The following is a 17,685-nucleotide window of genomic DNA, read 5'->3' on the forward strand; positions in this document are numbered from 1 at the left end:
CTCCAGAGCCTGGTGGGAATAGCTAGCAGCTGGCAGGGTGCTGACCAGGGAAAAGGGAGTGTGGGATGCAGAGCAGGTCTGGCATAAATCTTACCCCGTATATGCTCCCAGACCCAACAGTTTCCCAGGCTGGCTGTGGTTTGAAGCTATGGCAACTGTTCGCTGCTTGATTCTCCATTTCTACCCCATTTGAACTAAGAGAGGGTGAGGAACCGCTCAGTACCAACATCTTAGCAGGTACGCTTAGCGCCAGCAAATCCCCTGCTGATAGTCCCGCTCTTGAGCCGGGCTTCGGCCACACAGCTGACGCTAATATACAAAGGGAGGTGAAAGGATGGGCCACCGAAGAGGCTAAAAAAGGCTAGGAAGGAAAAGGAAAATGCATAATGATTGCACTTCCTTTTGGGAGGCAGAGCTGGAGGAGGTGTCCTCGTTTCTCCTGGCCTTTTCAGGTGGCTGTTATGGTGCTGGCTGCATTTATTAGACTCACTTGATGAAAATCAGGAGATGATGAATCTGTTTCAGGAAGCAATCATGCAAACACCCTGAGCTTTGATGTTCCCCTGGACGCTTTGTTTAGCAGCCGGGGCAAACAGCAAAGCCTGTTTCCCAGCCTGCACCGCCGACGCTGATTAACCCAAAGCAAACCAACACCTGTGTTTTGGGTGAGATGGCAGCTCAAGCCTCTCCTGCCTCATCCGTTTGCATCCCATAGGGAACAGCAGCTTCTTCTTGGTTGCCCTCCCCATAGCAGCAAATGCCCTGCTGCTTCAGGGCTTCAGCTTTAGCGAAGAGGTATCTTGGAGGTTACCCCTGATGAACCTAATGCCCTCCCCATGCAAGAAAACAGCCAGTAATTAAAAGCAGGGACATAAAATGCTGCAAACTGGCACCAGTCTACCTGCACAGGGGTGCTGCTGCCTTCCCCAAAACCCCTCTAGAAATCTGGTCATGCCACCATCTTGCCAAGCATCTGAGGGAAGCAGCCAGTCTACAACCTCTGGGGTGATGGTGACTAGCTCTGGGGACTTGCTGGATATGCCCCAAACCTCTTCAGCATCATTTAGGGCTGATTTATTAATCAAGGCCATGTGGGATGAGGGCTTTGCTTTTCACTGTCAGGGGCTTTAGGTGGAAGCAGAAGTGGCCAAGCAAGGGGATGTGGGCCAGGGCAAGTATCCCCTTGCTAAACCAGCCCTGCCATCAGCCATCCCCCACATTCACATGGTAGTAGCTGAAAACAGAAATTAGGGATTAAAAAACCCCAACCCTTTTAGTGTATTTTAGGGGCCAAGTTTTTCAAGGATTAAAAATAAAGCTGCCAAGCAAGCACCCACGTGTGTGAAATGGGGCACTTCTCGGCCCAGGAGCGTGGGTGGTCAACGTACCTTCCCACGGGCTCCTGGGCTGTTTGGGGGGAACACAGTTAAATGGGCAAAAAAAATAATTATGAGCTTCTGCACAGAAGCACCCGCAGCAAAAGAAAGGGAGCGATGATGGGGCAGCCCCATAACTGCTCATGGTCCCTGGCAAGGCAAGGTGAAGGATTTCACAGGTGGGCAGTGCAGGGAGGTGATTTTGGAGGAAGGGGCATGTGAAACCATGGGAGACACTCCCCAACCCCCCCCCCCCAACTGCTGACTCTGGCTCAGCAGCCCCTTGTCCCATCAACCCCGAGCCGTGGGCATCAGCGTTTCAAAGGATGCCATGGCACTGGCTGAACCTCCATCCTCTCCCTTTACACCCACCACCCCCCGCCCCGGGTAATTTGGGTTCCCTTCACTGACAAACCAAGTGGCTGACATGCCCCAGGACCCAGAGTGTCCTACACAAAGGCCAAAACTCAGGTTTATTGTGGGCACTGCACGCCTGCCCTCCCATTCCCTGTCATCCATTGGACCCGCCATAATCCTGTTCGCAGGGGTGGCTCAGAGCCCGGGCATCTCCTTGACAGCGGATGCTCTGCTGCAGAAGCACTTATAAATTAAAGGTTTTTTCCCCATCCCCCCCACCCCCCCGTCGTCCCTGCTAGGAGTCATCATAGAGAGGGTTGTTGTAGTTGCCCCAGGAGCCGTAGTCATGGTCATCCAAAAGCCTGCCGTAGGAGGAGTGCCTGCAAGGGGAAAGCAAACCATCCGGTGTTACCAGTTGCTTTGGTGGTTTGTTAGTTATTTTACCATGGCGGGGGGCGGGGGGGGGGGAAAGCATGCAAGCCCTCACTAGGTCAAGCTTTGGGATATTTTAGCAGGAAGAACCAGGACAGAAAATAAGCCCAGGCAGGATTTAGCTCCCATTGAACCAGACTGGAACTTGCCACGGAATTAAAACAAGACCTTTGCTCGTCTCAGTGGTCGGCAAAGCCTCATTACAGATGCTCAGCACTGGGCTGTGCTGCTGTTTATTGTCTAAGTCACAGCAACACCCGTGGCAGCAGCTTGCCCTAGGGATAATTGCTGGTTATGACTATGCTGAACAGCGTCTCTGGCATTTGAGTGAGGCTGTTGTAAAACATGGAATAAAAACTCTGCTTTTCAATATAGATGTGGTAGAAAACGCATCCATGCTGGGACTAGAGGCTGCACATTGCCCAGCCGGGCTTGGGGACAGCTTCTCCCCATGGCTTTGCCCCTGAGCATCACCCTTACGAGAACAAGAGCAACCCACCAGGCAGATGCCCCAAAAAGACCCTTACCTGATCTTGAGGTACGCGGCCACCCCAAAAACCAGCACCACCACTACAAGGACTGTCATGGTTATGGCCACAATGCTCCCTGCGGGGAGAGAGTCCATCAGAAAGGGCAGTGCTCAGCCCCCTGCCGAGTACCAGCCCCATAGCACCCACCCCACACCCCGCTGCTCCCTATACACCCCTGCCAGCTCTCTGCGGTGAGGGGAGGCATTCCCTCACTTCTTCCCACAGCTCCTGTGCAGGATGCTGGGCATCCCTATATTTTTGCACTGTTCCCCTTCCCATAAAGGCAGGGCAGGCGGATTTGGGATAAAATACAGCTGGGCTTTGCTTGCAGATTGTGGACTTGCTCCTAGATGCTCCTCCCAGCACCAGGCAGCATTTAGTGCTGAGCCAAGGGTAAAAAAACGCTCCGGATCTCTCCATTTTCTGGCCTTATGAAACATTTTTAATCTATCTGAGCTTTCAGGAGAGGACAGGTGAAAGGGAGTGTCAGCTTAGGGAGGTCTCCAGGAAGGAGAAGAAAAACCTACATCTTCCTAACTCAGGCTGCACCCACCATCCAAGCATTTGTTTCCTCTCATCCTTGAGTGTTTCAAGTCAAATTTGCAACTAAGGATTTTATTCACACCTCTGGACAACTGAAGTTTGGTATCTGCAACTCCTTGTCTCCACCGGTAGAGCAGATGACACAAGCTCCTCCAGAAAAGCTCAGCTTCTGCTGGATGGTGCTCTCAGAAAGTTGACCACCTCTTCGCTTCCAATATGGGGGGTTCTGCCCCTCTTATCTAAGCACCCTGAGGTTGACATTATGTCTATGTACGCATATGGAGAGTAGTGGTACTCACCTGCGCTCAAGGCACGTGGGACCTCTTCCATGGTGACGCCGGTGGAGAGGGTGGTTTTGCCGACGGCCGTAGCCTCGGCCGCAGTGGGGCTCGTCACAGGCACTGAGGGGGATGTTGGCTCCACAGCCAGGCTTGATGCCATGGCCAGCGTCCCCAGGGAAGGGAGGTCCTTGGTCAGCGCTGGTGGCTGGGTGGTGCTGGGACTCATGAGGACAGGCGTCGGGGGCAAGACCGTCCCAGGGGATGAGTACAGGTCGCTAGTGCGAAGGGAGGAAGAGGAGGAGGAGGGTGCAGGTATAGCCGTGGGGCTGGGAGCTGCCTCCAAATCCATCATGCCTCTTGCCAAGCTGGCAGTATTTGCTGTCCAAAGACTTGGGGCTGCCTCTAAAGTTGGTGGCGCCAAGCTGGGGTTGGAGACTACAGATGGGCTGTCTGTCATGGTGATAGTGGTTGCGGTGCTGGAGCTCACGGTGACAGAGGCAGGAGCAGGGGACAGTGCTGCCGCAGGGGTGGCATTATGGCCATCCCCCTCCACCAGCCTGGAGGGTGTCCCATCTCCAGCAGGTCCCGTGGATGTGGCCAGCAAGGGCTGGCCAGGAGTTGCTGTGGGGACAGCTGCATCCCTGGAGCCTGGCCCTGATGAGATCCCCTCCAAGGGGAAGGGGGGGCTGGCAGGCCTGAGGGGCAATGCTGTGGCGTCATCACCCAGTCCTATGAGTGAAACAAAGACGTATTAATGACTGGGAAATCCCTGGGGCAACCTGGGATTTGGGTGAACACTAAAAGGTCTGGGAATGAAGCTGGAAATAAGTTTGTTTTTTAAATGTTAAGAGCCATCTAAAATAGAGATAAGAAATATCCCTGCATAGCTGGAGGTGAAGTTTAAACCAGACCCATGGGCATGGCATGGGTCAGCACCATTTTTCCCCAAGTTTGGGATACCCCCCAGACAGCCCCTCCATCTTCCCAGCATCTCCTCCCAGCAGCCAGCAAAGCAGCAGGGGAGCAAGCTCCTCTTCAGCAGCAACCACCACACAGCTGGGAATGATAACAAGACACCTCTTTCTTCTCCCCCCCCCCCCCCCCCCCCCCATTTCCTTGTACATTCATTTGTCTCCATTTCTTAGCATGAAGATGAGTCATTTTTTCCTCTATCTCCACCAGCAGACTGCTGGGGCTTTTCCCTCCCCCCACTTTCTACGCTCCAGGGCTCATCTCAGCACTGGGCCAGCACGAGCAGCTAGCTCCCTCAGCAAAGTTGGGCTGAGAGAAGAGTGCACCAACAGCAAGTAACATCAGGAGGGATTTTTATTCCCATGCATTCACTTATTTATATGCCCCAGAACATCCCAAGCCCAGCAGTGGGAAGAAGAAGAACTTGCTCCGGTGCCTATGAGCCACCAAGAACTAATTATTGTATGAGCATGGAGGCCAATCTCAGCAAAATGCTGATTTTGTGGGAGTACTGAAGCCAAGCTCCCACCTCAGCTCCAGAGACAGAAGCTTGGTGCTTATCTAAGTGAGAAACAGCATGGAGAGCACAACTGTCCTGGTAGCTGTTTGTGAGCAAGACCTGGCAGATCGCGCATGGTCAGGCATCACAAGTGGCCACAATAAGGCCAAGCCACACCAAGCTCACCCCAAGGAGATATTGTCAGCAACCATAGCCAAAATTGCTGTCCTCCCAGGTCAGACTGAAATGCCTCCCGTAGAGGTAACACCCACAGTAGCGAGAAAGGACCCAACCTGCATTAGAGATGCATTTCAGATAGGACAGAGCTGTTGCTGGCCCAGCATGTGACTCTCTCTCACATAAAGCTGTGCCAAGAAACAGTAGTGTGGGAAGGACTCAAATTTGGGTGCAGGGGCTGCGCAACACAGGGTTCCTCCAGCAAAGCCTCTCACTGCTGAGCCCCCAGGAGAGCAACAAGGCTCCCTGGGCACAAGCAGCATCCTGTGCTGAAGGAGAGATGGAAACACTTAGCCCTCGTGTGTAGAAATGGTGGGGTGCAGCACCAGTGAGCAGGGGCTCATGAGATCATGATTTTGGGTGGGTTTCAGCCATCACTACAAACAGATGGCTGCAGGTATCCAATACAGCTTCACTCAACCTGCAGACCTTCAGTGGAGGGCAGCAGAAGGGACATCACATCTAAGGACCTCCAGCTCACTACAGCAAGCCCTGGGTGGGTAGCACCTTTCACAAAGGTATTTTCTGTCTAGAAGCTGCAAATATATGCTTGGCCAGGGATTTAAAGCCAGCTCTGGGGCATAGCTTCTACTAGTGCCCACGGCATTTTGGAGCACAAGTCCCTGGCATGCTTGGCCCCAAATATTTTTTCCCCTAGCACTGTAGATGACCCCATTTGCCAAGCAGGAGGGTCTGGGCGGTGGGACTAAGGCCACGGGTGCTCTTCTCCCAGGGACAGACACTTGAAGATACCTCTGAGCTTGTCACCCTCCTCAGGGTCTCTGTCTGCAAAGGTGCAAGGCTAATGGACCTTCGGATAAAGGAGAGGAGATGGACGGCAAGTTTGTGTCTGGTCACCAAATAAGCCACCTGGCTCAGCACCCATGGTTTCCACACCCAGCCTAACCACAGCAGCAGGGAAGCACCCAGGCACCCCACCTCCTCCTTCACAGCTTTCCAAAGCATACCAGGCTCCTGCAAAGCTTCTGCTGTCAACAGGGCACCCTGTCTCCTCATCTTAAGACCTCTACATCTCAGGCTTTCTGGTTAATACATGGGAGTTACTGGCATGTGAACTTGAGCTGCAGTACTGTGATAATCCTGAGCTTAAAAGCCATTAGTTCAGATGAATGCACTTGTTGCCACAGTTTAGCTTCACCCACTGCATCTCACCAGGTCAAAGCCTGCCCACAGCACTGGCTCCATCCAACAAACCTGGTGGATCCCCACTCGTCCTGTCCCCTCCTGCTGCAGAGGCTGGTGGCTCCCTTGCTCAGTTCAGGCACTGCAACACCATAAAACCAAATATTCCCTGTGCTGCTCCACAGGCAGCAATGCCAGGTTCCACACCGGCGTGGTGGGGCTTGCAAAGCACCGGCAGCAACATCCATTAGGGACCAACACCATTTGGTACCTCACTTCCAGTGGCCAGAAACAAGCTGCAAGAACCTGCCTCTCCAACATGTTGATGTTGAGGGTCCAGTGGTTGATTTGTGCCCTTTGTGCTTTTATACCTGTACCCCTCCTTGCCTCCAGCAGAGTACAGAGAAGGGAGGCTGCCAAAACTGCATCTCCTTTTCTAAGGAAAAGAAGGTACCAGTCCCATTTTTAGCAGGTACTCTTAGTCTTCAACCTCCCACATCACAAGATCTGAAGGTGTCATCAGCCACAACCCTGGGAGAGCACAGCCTGCTGGTTTTCACAGCCAAGGGTGGGACATGAAATCCCTGGCTTGATTGATGAGGAGCATTGGGCTACAGGTTCTTTCTCAAGGATTTAAGACCATGCAGCCATCCTGGGCCTTATGCAAGAGGAGGTGCGGCACCTGTCGGGGAGCAGAGGGTCTGCTTTGGAGAGGCATGGGTGGAAAGGCATACAAGTTGCTATCGAGGCATGAGTGAAGGACCCAGGTACTCTGGCCCAGCATGCCCTATCCCAGCTCCACCAGCCTCCCTGCACCCACACTTCTGACCTCAGAAATCAGCTACCATGTGGTAGCAGAGTGTGCTAGAAGTGTTGACGAACGAGGACCAAGCATCCCTTCATCCTTGGTGTTCTTCAGATCGGGGTTCAACATCTACCTGTATTTCTGGAAAATAGTTCTTTCTCCGTCAGACCTTGGCATTCGCAAAGCGTGACTTCAACAGGTAGAGGCAGCCTCTGCAGCCCATAGCACAACACGTTGCTGTTAGAGCAAGCACAGCAGGACCCTGCCAGGGCTGGTAGCACCTTGACAGTTTATTACCTCTCTGTAAAAGTAGATGCTTCCAGTCTCTCTTGGACATACCCAGCTTACCACCTCTCTGCAAACCACCCTGGCATCCCACATCGCTTGCTTGTGTTTTTGGTTAGCAGAGCTCTCACGATCTGTAAGCTTTGGAGGCAAACCGATGGGGACCTCAAAAAGTTGGCAATACTGCTAACCAGGATGAGTCAGGAAGTTTTTGATAATATCGAAAGGGTATAAATTCAGAGAGTGAGCCAAAACTGGACGCAGGAACAACCCTCAGCTGCTGGCTGAGCACTTCCAGCCAAGCAGGTCAAAAGTCACAGGGACATTTCCCAGGAGAGCAAGCACAGCCAAAGGCAGCACACTGCTCAGCCCTGGTCTTCCCTGTCTCCCCTGCTCCTGCATAGTCATTGCTAGCCAAGATTTGGTTTCCCAATCAATAGTGCTGCATTAAATTCTGCTAACAAGCCCTGCCTGTACCAGCCCTGTTATCTTCTTGTTCCCCTGAGCCATCACCTCCAGCAAGTTATCTGGGACCCAGCAACTCCCCTGGGGTCCAGCTCTTACAGCACATCATCCCGCACACACAGGCTATGCCCCTTTGCACCACGGGAGAAACCCAGCCAGGATCCCAGAGGCTATGCAAGCTGCTTCTGAACCAGGTTAGGATGAGGGGACAAAAAGGACTTGGCTGAAGACTCCCTTGGCCGATAGCTCCATGTACCCTCATGCCACATCACCCAGCTCATGGACAGCCTGCCCTGCAAGCGGGTGTTCCCTGTCCCCAGGGAGCTGGGTGGCCAAGAAAGCACCCAGCTTGTCTGCAAATGTAGTTCTCTACCAACTGATATCAAAAATTAAGTGAGAAGCCAAGGTGGTGGTTTCCTTGTTTCTCCAGCACCTGGTCTGTAGGAGCTGCAGCTGTGAGCAAGAACCAGAGCAGTGGACTGGAATAAGGGACAAAAACCCCACTAGAACACTTCAGAACCACATGACTTCCAAGGCTAAAAATCCCTTCAAACGGGGGTTGTCAGAAGAACTGAAGGATATTAGCTATCGAAGGATGTCAGTCATAGTTTGGCCCCAGGGAATTTGCCCATCTAATTCATTTAATGCAGTTGACCACCCCACTGATATCCAGCTCAGAGTGGAGGCAGGCAGGGGACTGCCTGGACAAGGTAATACCCTAGAAGAGCGATATCACACTTCTCAGGCCCCCAGGAGCTTTGAAAACTCTTTTCTAGGTTGCCTTACCTAGGAGTATGGGCAAGAGCCAAGAAAAGAAAACCCCAAGTCCCTATAATCCAAGTATCTTGTTCATAGGGAATATTAACCCTAATCACCTGCCAAGCCAAAGCATGAACCATCAGCCTGATGGGTTATCTCCCTCTCCTGTCCGCATGCTGTTCTCCTGGCTTCTGCAAGCCATGCAGAGGGTGAGGTCCCACACCTGCAGAAGCTCAACACTTCCTGCACTCTGCTTGGGAAACAGCTGCCTGACCTGGGCTGCCAGCCTCTCCAGCAATGCTTTTCTCAAGCACTCCAGAAGCAATTGCAGCAAGCTTTTAAATTGTTCTGTCAGCTGAAATGCAGCATAAAAAACAAGAGAACATCTCCAGTCCAAGTGAATGACATCAGATGGAGCAGCCATGCCACAGCAAACAAACATCCACTGATAAGGCAGAGATGGAGCTATTAACAAGCTTCACTTCATGACTCATCACATCTGATGTAACTACCAGAAGGTCCACATGACCTAACCCACACACCACATGCCTACTCTCAGCCTGAATTAACTAAGGCACCCAGACCCCAGCCACAGTAGGTGATGCTCCTCTGGCAGCCAAAGCCCCAGAATAATAAAAGCTTGTGTAACATCAATATTATTTCTTCTCCCTCCCAGCAGCCTGTCCTGACTGCACTTACACAAGGAATCTAATCACCCTTTCTAAGCAAGAAATACAACCACAGAAAAATAAGCCACTGCAACAAGATTTGCTGGGCACCCACAGCACACTGTGCTCATGCAGTAAGGTTGGGCACCACCTTCCATGGCAGCTCAGCAACCACTTCTGGGGTAGCTACTGAAAAAGAGCATAACTACACATTTTATTTAAGCACCATATTTTTTGTCAAGTAAAAGACCATACCAACCTCATTACGTACCCACAAAAGCTCTCTACAACAGACAAAGAAGGATGCTCACCCAGCCCCACCCTCTAGTGAAGGCCAAGGGCTACACTAACTTTAAGGTCAACACAGAACACAACTAGAAACAGGATAAAAACACCAACCAAAAAAACCCACCAGGTTAGAGACAACCAACAAGACATACACAAAGACCCAACCCCCAGCTGGAACAGAAATCTAGGACCTGAGCCTGAGCTTAAATAGAGGTGCCGGCCCCAGTGGGAAGAGGGGGTGGGGGGGCCCCAGGTGAGGCTTGCTGGGATGATTAGGGGCTATTAGCACAGTAGGGGCTCTGCTATAAAAGCTGGTGGCTCATAGTATTGCTGTTTAATTTTGTGAAGAGTTTTGTAAAAGTGCTTGGTATAATTAGTGGTAAATGATGGTACTGATGAGGGAAATCATATTTTAAGGATGAGGTTTTTCAACTTTTTCAGAGGAGCAATGGGATCTTAAAAGCCTGGGTAAGTCTGCGTACTTCATTTTGGGTGATATGCTTGGGGGTGTGCTATGTTCTCTGACTTTTTATAGGTCCTATAGTTTCTTAGTTCTCACCAAGTAATGATAATAGAGTATCCCTGACTTCTTTAGTCCTGCAGCAGGCTTTGGATTACTATTGAATTAAGTGATGCAGAGCAATAAAACTGTTTATGTTTATGTAGGGCAAGAACTTCCTGTTCATGACCTTGTTGGCTTGGCTTTGGTTTCTGTGTTTCAGGATTGCTATTCTTGGTGCTGTTTTTTTGCAGGTTGTGTGTGTGTGTGTGTGTGTCCCATGTTCAGGTATGACTCTTATTGCTTCTTAGTTAGAAAAGTACTAGTATCTAACTGCTGATGGTGAAAGGTCTCATTGTGGTGGTGAAAACTAAGTAAAACTGGTTTTGGCTTTGGGTTTAACTTGTTTTTCAAGCTGTTCAGCACTGGGCTGCCTCATCTTCTCTGCTACCGCATAATCTGGGCTTTGGTGTTTTTCACTTTTTTTTCTGGTTGGGCCCCATCTGCAATAAACAAAGATCTGACTAAGCTCTGTATTGATAGGGAAGAAGGAGGCTTTAGTGGTTGTCCTGGGCTTTGAACTTGCCTCTGCTGTTCTAGGACACTGTTATTCCAAGAAATAAGGATGGTGGGGTGGCCTGGGAGCAACTCCGCAGTCTAAGCTCTGACTCAGACCTGACAAGCTTTCTGTGCTATTCTAGAGGAAATCCCCATCAGGTTTGGTACTAGGAAATGGTAACTTTTGGGGACATCTCTGGCTGTGATTGAGCTTAAATGAGCAAACCAGGGCCACCATGGTGGCTCTCCAGGTCTGTAGCAATGCTCCAGCACTGCATGTGCGCACTGGTGACCCGTAATGCCAGCAGCAACGGGAGCACCCCTGGGTGACGTGCTGCTTCCTTGCTGCCTGCTGGGCTCCTGCTGTACTGCCTTTCTTTTTAACGCCAGGTTGTGTTGCTGATCGTATGAAAAGTTGTGAGAGGAGGAATAAACCAAGTCAGAAAACCAGGGGCCAGAAACATGAACAGGTAAAAGGCAAAGCTATCCAAGAACTGTGTAAAAAAAGCCAAGGCCATCAGGTCAAATAAATCTGCAGTTGTTCTGACTTACTGGTGAGCCAAGCTGGCTTCCTGTGTGATTGGTTTTCTTCTGCTGCATGGTTAAGTGGTTTAGGTCTAATTGCTCTGAAGCCTTCTGTAGCTAAGAGAAACATCTCTGTGATGGAAATCCGTGTGCTGTCTCCACATGTCCCTCACCACCCAGAGGCCCTGTCCCTGGGGCAGTGGCTGTCCCAAGCATGCAGCTGGCCAGGGCACCCTGGGGGTGTCACTTGGCAGCCCTTCTTGAGGATGCAGCCCCCCCCCGGGGGCTGCTGCTGAGCAAACCCATCAGTATTCACCTCCCTGGATACCAGCATCTTTTGTAGATGTATGGCCAGCTTTTTGTAGAAGGCAAGAGCAAAACCCATATAGCCAAACATGTAAAGCTGGGGGGTTTTTGGGCAAGCTGGCAAGGAGAGGCTCTAAGTGAGGTCTTCTCTGACTGGTGGGTTATTGCCTGGCACGGGAACAAGCAGCTGCTTTTCTCCAGGCTATTGCATGGGAGGAAGGAGCTAACATGGGGGTCCGGCTTGCCCTTGTACCCGTTTCAGTCCCTGAGGAAAGCTGTTGCAGGCAGATTGCTCTTGAGGAACCAGGCGGACACCTTCACCATCCTGCAGTCTCTGCTCTTCCCAGCTAAAAGTGATAATGCCAGCTTCTAAAATAAAGATGGTTGCCTGCATGCTGTACGGTCCCTGTATCCAGCTCCTTCCTTGCCTGAGGTGGGCGTCCAAGTCCTCCTTGGGCAACCGCCTGCCCTAATGTCCAAACCCAGCAGCAAGGGCTGTTGGTTGCAGAACTAAACCCACCCTTCACAACAGCTGTAGGGTTGGGTGGCCACCCCACTCTTCATGCAAAGAAAACATAATGTTCCCTCCTGACAATGGTAAGTGTTGCTTAATTATTCAACTCATGAAGCACTGAATCCTGAAGCTGCAACGAAATTATATCAAAAGCAGAAGAGGAATCTTCAGGGGCTTTTCTCCTTCTGAGAGCATCAAAGCAGCCTGTGGTTACCTGTCAAGCCATGCAGGCAGAGGGATCTGATGAGGACCTGGGGTGGAAAGCCTCTGTGGTCCTGGAGAACCTCTGGTTGGCAGGGCCCTGTGTCCACCTTGGGGCATGTTGGCAGGCTGTCACCTTGCATGGTGGCTTTGGCTGATTGCTGGGCAGTGTGGGATCTCTTCCTCTTGGTGTAAGCTTTGCCCTCATTAAGAGCAGTAGTTTACAGCACTAGCTCTTTCTAAAATTATTTGTTTGATTTAAATAAAAAATACTTCAGATATTGTGGGTTTTTTGTAACATGCAAATATGTGTTATGCTGTGCTTATTTTCCTGGAATGTTATACGATGGGAGGAGAAACAATTTGTCAGCTCTTTGGCCTGGGGGGCTGGCAGATGGACCTCCCTGCATGTGCAGCTGGGCTCAGGACACCTCACAATGGATTTTCCCAGGTGGATATCTTGGATATGGCTCTTGAGCCAGCCAGGTGTGTCACAAACAGCAGCTCTGCCCAAGTGACAACATGCCACCTAAATAACTTTCCTGGCTAGCTGCTAATTACTGCTTCTAGGTGCAGCTCCTGACATGCATCATCCCTATCCCAACCTTCCCCAGGAGGTGAAGCAACTGGGTTCAGCAGAGGAATTTTTGAGCATCCTCTGGTATTAGAGGTCCCAAAGCTGGTGCTTGCTCATTTTGGCTGGGAGAGGGGATAATTAACTACCCATCTCTCCTGTCCTTCAGCTCATATGCAGGGGAGCAGGGCCAGCAGTGCTCAATGCTGCTTCTCCTCCATGGCAGCTCAAAGCAGCCTGTGGGGCCAGGCTCTGAAACCCCCAAAAAGCAGCTTTTGCTCCCCAAAGGCTCCTTGCAGAAGTGCCAAAAGCTCCCTTTTGCAGGTACTTCAAAATGTCTCAGCTGCTGGCTGGGGAGCAGGGTAAATTGCTAAAGGGGGAAGTGGGCTTGGGGCTGTAGCAATTTGGTGTTCATATGGGAGCAGGCATCACATCAGGAAAGCAAAGCAGGTTTGGACTTGCGTCCAGAGTAAAAAATAATAATAGGATGAAAACTTCCTTGCGGGAGATGCTGTTATTTCATTATGTGGCCAGGCGATGCCCAGCCTTATTTACTTCTGCCCAGTGACGTCTTCTCTATCACTAAGTCCTGAAGAATGAGCTCGAAGCATATTTAAATCATGTTTTTTGTTTTCTCATGGGTGATAAATATGTATATTTTAAAGTATTATTTCTATGCAGAAAAGAGTCACAGAAAGCATCCGTAAGATTTGGGGCTTTGGGGGGTGTTTGGGAGCAGCCTGAGAGCAATGGGACCATACTCCAGGGAAATGTTTCCGGGCTCCTTGGCCAAGCCCTGCTGCTGTTGGTGCTTTAGAGAGAGATGGTCGTGGGAACAGCTTTGGGTTTGTCCCGGGTGCTGGGAAAAATCCGCCTCCCAACCCCAATGCGGCCGAGGGATGACTCCCAGCAGAGGCTGGCTGCTTTTGAATGCCTTGCTGAGGCAGCAGCCAAACTGGTGCCAGGCAGAAGCCCCTGAAAGAGGCGTGCAGCATCCCCTGCATCTCTGCGGAGCAAAATGTAGGTTCACCCCCTCCTCATCCAAGCAAATGCACTTGCTTGGATAGTACAGAAACAAGAGCTTGTTGGCAAACTCCCCCTTTACAAGGAGAAGGATGTGGCCAGCTCTCCCTCCTTTTGCACTAGTGGGGTCACTCAATAGGGGAAGATCTCCCACAGGCTGATGTGGTCCAGGATGACGGTTTGCTGCTCCTGCAGACGTGGCCTCCCCAGATGCTGTTTTGGGGACATGGCTGCTGGCTGCAGGCTTTTGCACGGAGCTCAAAACCTCGCCCAGCCTTGTCCCTTCGTGCTGCTCTGCTGCATGCCGGCAGCAAGTTAATAATAACAGCTTTGCCCGATGTATTTCTCCTTGTGCACGTCCCCGTCGTTCGGTTATGCAAGTGTGCTTTTCATGGTTCTGAGCAAGCAGCTCTTCGTGTTGTTTATTAAAAACCCAGCCTGGACGGAGGGATAACCTGTGCATGCTGTCATTTGAAAGTGCTCGTTGTCGCACCAGCAACTGAACTGCTTCCTCAGTCTTAGAAGGGGGAAAGATGTCAAATTGGGTGTTTCTATGAAATGGGGAAGTTGATATTGCTGGGGAGGGGCGGGGGCCACAGGGAGGGAGATGCCTTTAGCTGGTCAGGGAAAGCAGCAGGTACTGGATGTGCAGGAGCCTGCGTTCAAGGCCAGGGCGAGCGATAAAAGCAGCGACCGTGCTGGGGAGGGAGATCCGAGGCCGGGGGGTGAACTCCAGCCCGGGCAGGGGGGCTGCCTTGCAAGGAGATGCTGGTGGTCTCCTGAAGTTGTCCTCCTGCGCCTTGGCTTCAGGCCAGCCAGGGACCTAGCTGGGGACACCTCTGCGGGGCAGGGGTCGAGGGAAGGGGGGCGAAACACCTCTTGCCTTGCCCCACTGGTGTCGGCGCGCCCGTGGGCATGGAGGGGGTGAGTGGGACCAGCGTGGGGGGGTTGTTCTGTGGAGCCCTTCTCCGGGCACCCTGCCTCTGTCGGGAGGGAGCCGGGCTGTCCCCGGCAAGGGGGGGCCGGCCTTCTTTCCACACACACCCCCGTCCCCATCCCCATCGCACCTACCCTAGCCCGGCAGCGGGGGTCCCCTATACCCCCCACTCCGCCCCATCCCGGTGTGTCGCCCAGCTCTTACCTGCCGGGAGGAGGAGGAGGGCGAGGAGGAAGCGGCAGCAGCAGCCCATGGTGCCGGCGGCGCTGGCAGCCGCGGCGGGAGGGACGCCCCGGTCCGGCCCCCGCCGCCGCCCCGGTCCGGCCCCCGCCGCCGCCCCGGTCCGGCCCCCGCCGCCCCCCGCCAGCGCCGGGAGCACAGCGGCACCTGCCGGCACCGGGGCCCGCGGCGGGGCTCCGGGATGGGGCGCACCGGGTGTAGGATGCGGGGCACAGCGGACGGAGCATCAGCAGAGGGGTACCAGGGACCGGCCGTAGGGTACCGGGCACTGGGCAGCCCATACTGGGCGCTGGAACTGGCACCGGGTGGTGGTATCAGGCATCCTGCCCTGGGCACCCGGCACTGGTGCTGGGTGCTGAGCATCGTGTCAGGACCCGGCCGCAAGCAGGGCACACCGTCAGCAGGCACCGGGTGCTCTTGTCCCAGCCGGTGGCATCGCGTGGGTGCTCGGGGTGCCCTGTGGCACTGCCATTTGCTCCTCTCCGTCCTCAGGGCCACACTGGCTCCTCCCTGAACATAACTTATGTTTTTAAAGAAATAAATACAGTGTGCACCTTGCCAGGGCATCCCTCTTCCCTCGGGGTGACACAGGGCCTCTCCTGCCAAGGCTGGATGGGGTTGCCGCTGCGTGCCCTCACTGCTGAGCATCGCCTGCCACACCCAGGGGGTCCGGGCCCGTGGCAGGGGACACCCCAGGTACATGCATCAAGGGGAGCCAAGGCCAGAGCCAGGCAGCCATGGCCCTGCCTTTCCACGGCGTGACCAGCTCCCAAAATGCAGCACCCGGTGCCCAAAGCACCCGCTCAGGAGACACCTGCAGCACAGCAGGGGGTACAAGTGCCATTTTTTTTACCGCTTTCCTTCTGGAAAGGGCTTTGCTGTGGGTGAAATGTTTTCAGGCGGAACTCATCTTCTCCGGGCTTTTGCATGCCAGCTACAGAAAAGGATGTTATCGAACCCGGGCCATGGCCGAGCTATCTTTAACCGGGGTTACGCAGCCATCTATTCTGTTGCATTGTGCGGTGTTTTCTCAGGAAGGATCCTGGCTCCGTGCCTAAAACAGCAGAACACAAAATCCAAGTCAGCTGGTGTTTCTGGAGTGGCCGGGACGCTGGCTGCTTTGCTGTTACGTTGGGTGGCATCGGCATCTCAGCTCTCCTTGAAACCTTTCCTCCGCTCGGGAGTGAGAAAAATAATGCTGTTATCACCGCAGGAACTTGGCACTGTGGGAACTGCGTGATAATTTCCCTGCCGCTGGTCTCCCATCCGTTTTTTTGACGTTCTTTTTGCAGAAGGTGCTGTGTGTTTCCTTGGGCAGGAGGAAGTTTCCGAGGAGAGGGCAGGGCTGGGTGCAGCCGCCGCTCCCCACTGTGGCATTGGGTGCGAACCCTGCACCTGAGCTGGGTGCTGGGGTGCCAAAGGGTGGGCCGTGAGAGGCCTTGAACGCCCCTGTTGGGCACCGTCCTCAGGCTCCAGCTGCCATCTGCTGGCCACCTCTGCCTGGACTCATCAGCATGGCCACCTCGGCTTGGCCACCTCTGCCCGGACTCATTTACATGGTCACCTCAGCAGGGCCACACCTGTGTGGTCACCTCTGCCTGGTCTCATCAGCATGGTCACATCTGCGTCACCCTGCATGGCCACATCTGCCTGGCCTCACCGCCGTGGCCTCCTCTGCCTGATCACCTCTGCCTGGACTAATTGGCAGGGCCACATCACCAGGGTCACCTCTGCCTCGTCACTTCTGCCTGGTCTCATCAACATGGTCACCTCAGCAGGACCACACCTGCATGGCCACCTCTGCCTGGTCTCATTGTCATGGTCACATCTGCCTCACCTCTGCCTGGTCACCTCAGCAGGGCCACCTCTGCCTGGTCATTTCTGCTTAGTCTCATCAGCATGGCCACCTCAGCTTAGCTACTTCTGCCTAGTCTCATCGACACGGTCACCTCAGCAGGACCATACCTGCATTGTCACCTCTGCGTGGTCTCATCAGCACGGTCACCTCTACCTGGCCACCTGTTCCTCGCCTCGTCGACATGGCCACCTCTGCCTGGACTCATTGTCATGGTCATCTCAACAGGGCCACCTCTGCCTGATCACTTCTGCCTGGTCTCAACCACCTGGACACCTCTCTGTGGCCACCTCTGGTCTCATTGTCGTGGCCACATCTGCCTGCTCTCATCAGCAGGGCCCCACCTGCCTGGTCAATGTGGCATGGCTAGCTCTGCCTGGCCACATCTGGGGGTGACATCTGCCTGGCCACACAGGTCCCTGAGCCTCCCCCAGGGAAGGAGTGATACTCACAGCAACAGTGAGAGCAAAGGACATACGGCCAGCAAGAGGTCCCTTTTCAGAGATACCTTCTGCCAGCCCTTGCGCATTCCCTCTGGAGAAGGGAAACCATTGCCTCTGGTGACGTGCCTTGGGGCTCCAGATATTTTTAAATCTCTCTAAAATGCTTTTCATCCCCAATTTTATCCAGACATGAAGGATGTTGAAGGGAGACCGTTTTCTTTTGGTGGGCACAAGGGATTTTGCTGCCTGCTCCCTGCCTTGGCCCACCCCACCGGGATGAATCCAGCTCCACTTGGGTGGCCCCGTGCCACATCCAGGTGCCAGCCGCTGGTTTCCCCGGTCTTGCCCAAGTCCCTGCTGTCCCCACCAG

The 17,685-nt window shown here is 53.3% G+C and overlaps 1 protein-coding gene across 1 annotated transcript; it reads right to left on the reverse strand.

Moving 5' to 3' along the window:
• Positions 1 to 1,823: 1,823 nt before the first annotated feature.
• On the reverse strand, positions 1,824 to 15,067 carry PARM1 (prostate androgen-regulated mucin-like protein 1). Its single transcript, XM_064450855.1, has 4 exons — positions 14,982 to 15,067; positions 3,538 to 4,248; positions 2,693 to 2,771; positions 1,824 to 2,113 (listed from the first exon to the last, which is right to left on the reverse strand). Exons 1-4 carry the CDS (start codon positions 15,028 to 15,030, stop codon positions 2,029 to 2,031), a joined length of 924 nt encoding a protein of 307 aa, XP_064306925.1. The 5' UTR covers positions 15,031 to 15,067; the 3' UTR covers positions 1,824 to 2,028.
• Positions 15,068 to 17,685: the final 2,618 nt, after the last annotated feature.

Source organism: Phalacrocorax carbo, chromosome 4 (genome assembly GCF_963921805.1).
Source record: "Phalacrocorax carbo chromosome 4, bPhaCar2.1, whole genome shotgun sequence".
NCBI classification, from domain to species: Eukaryota; Metazoa; Chordata; class Aves; order Suliformes; family Phalacrocoracidae; genus Phalacrocorax; species Phalacrocorax carbo.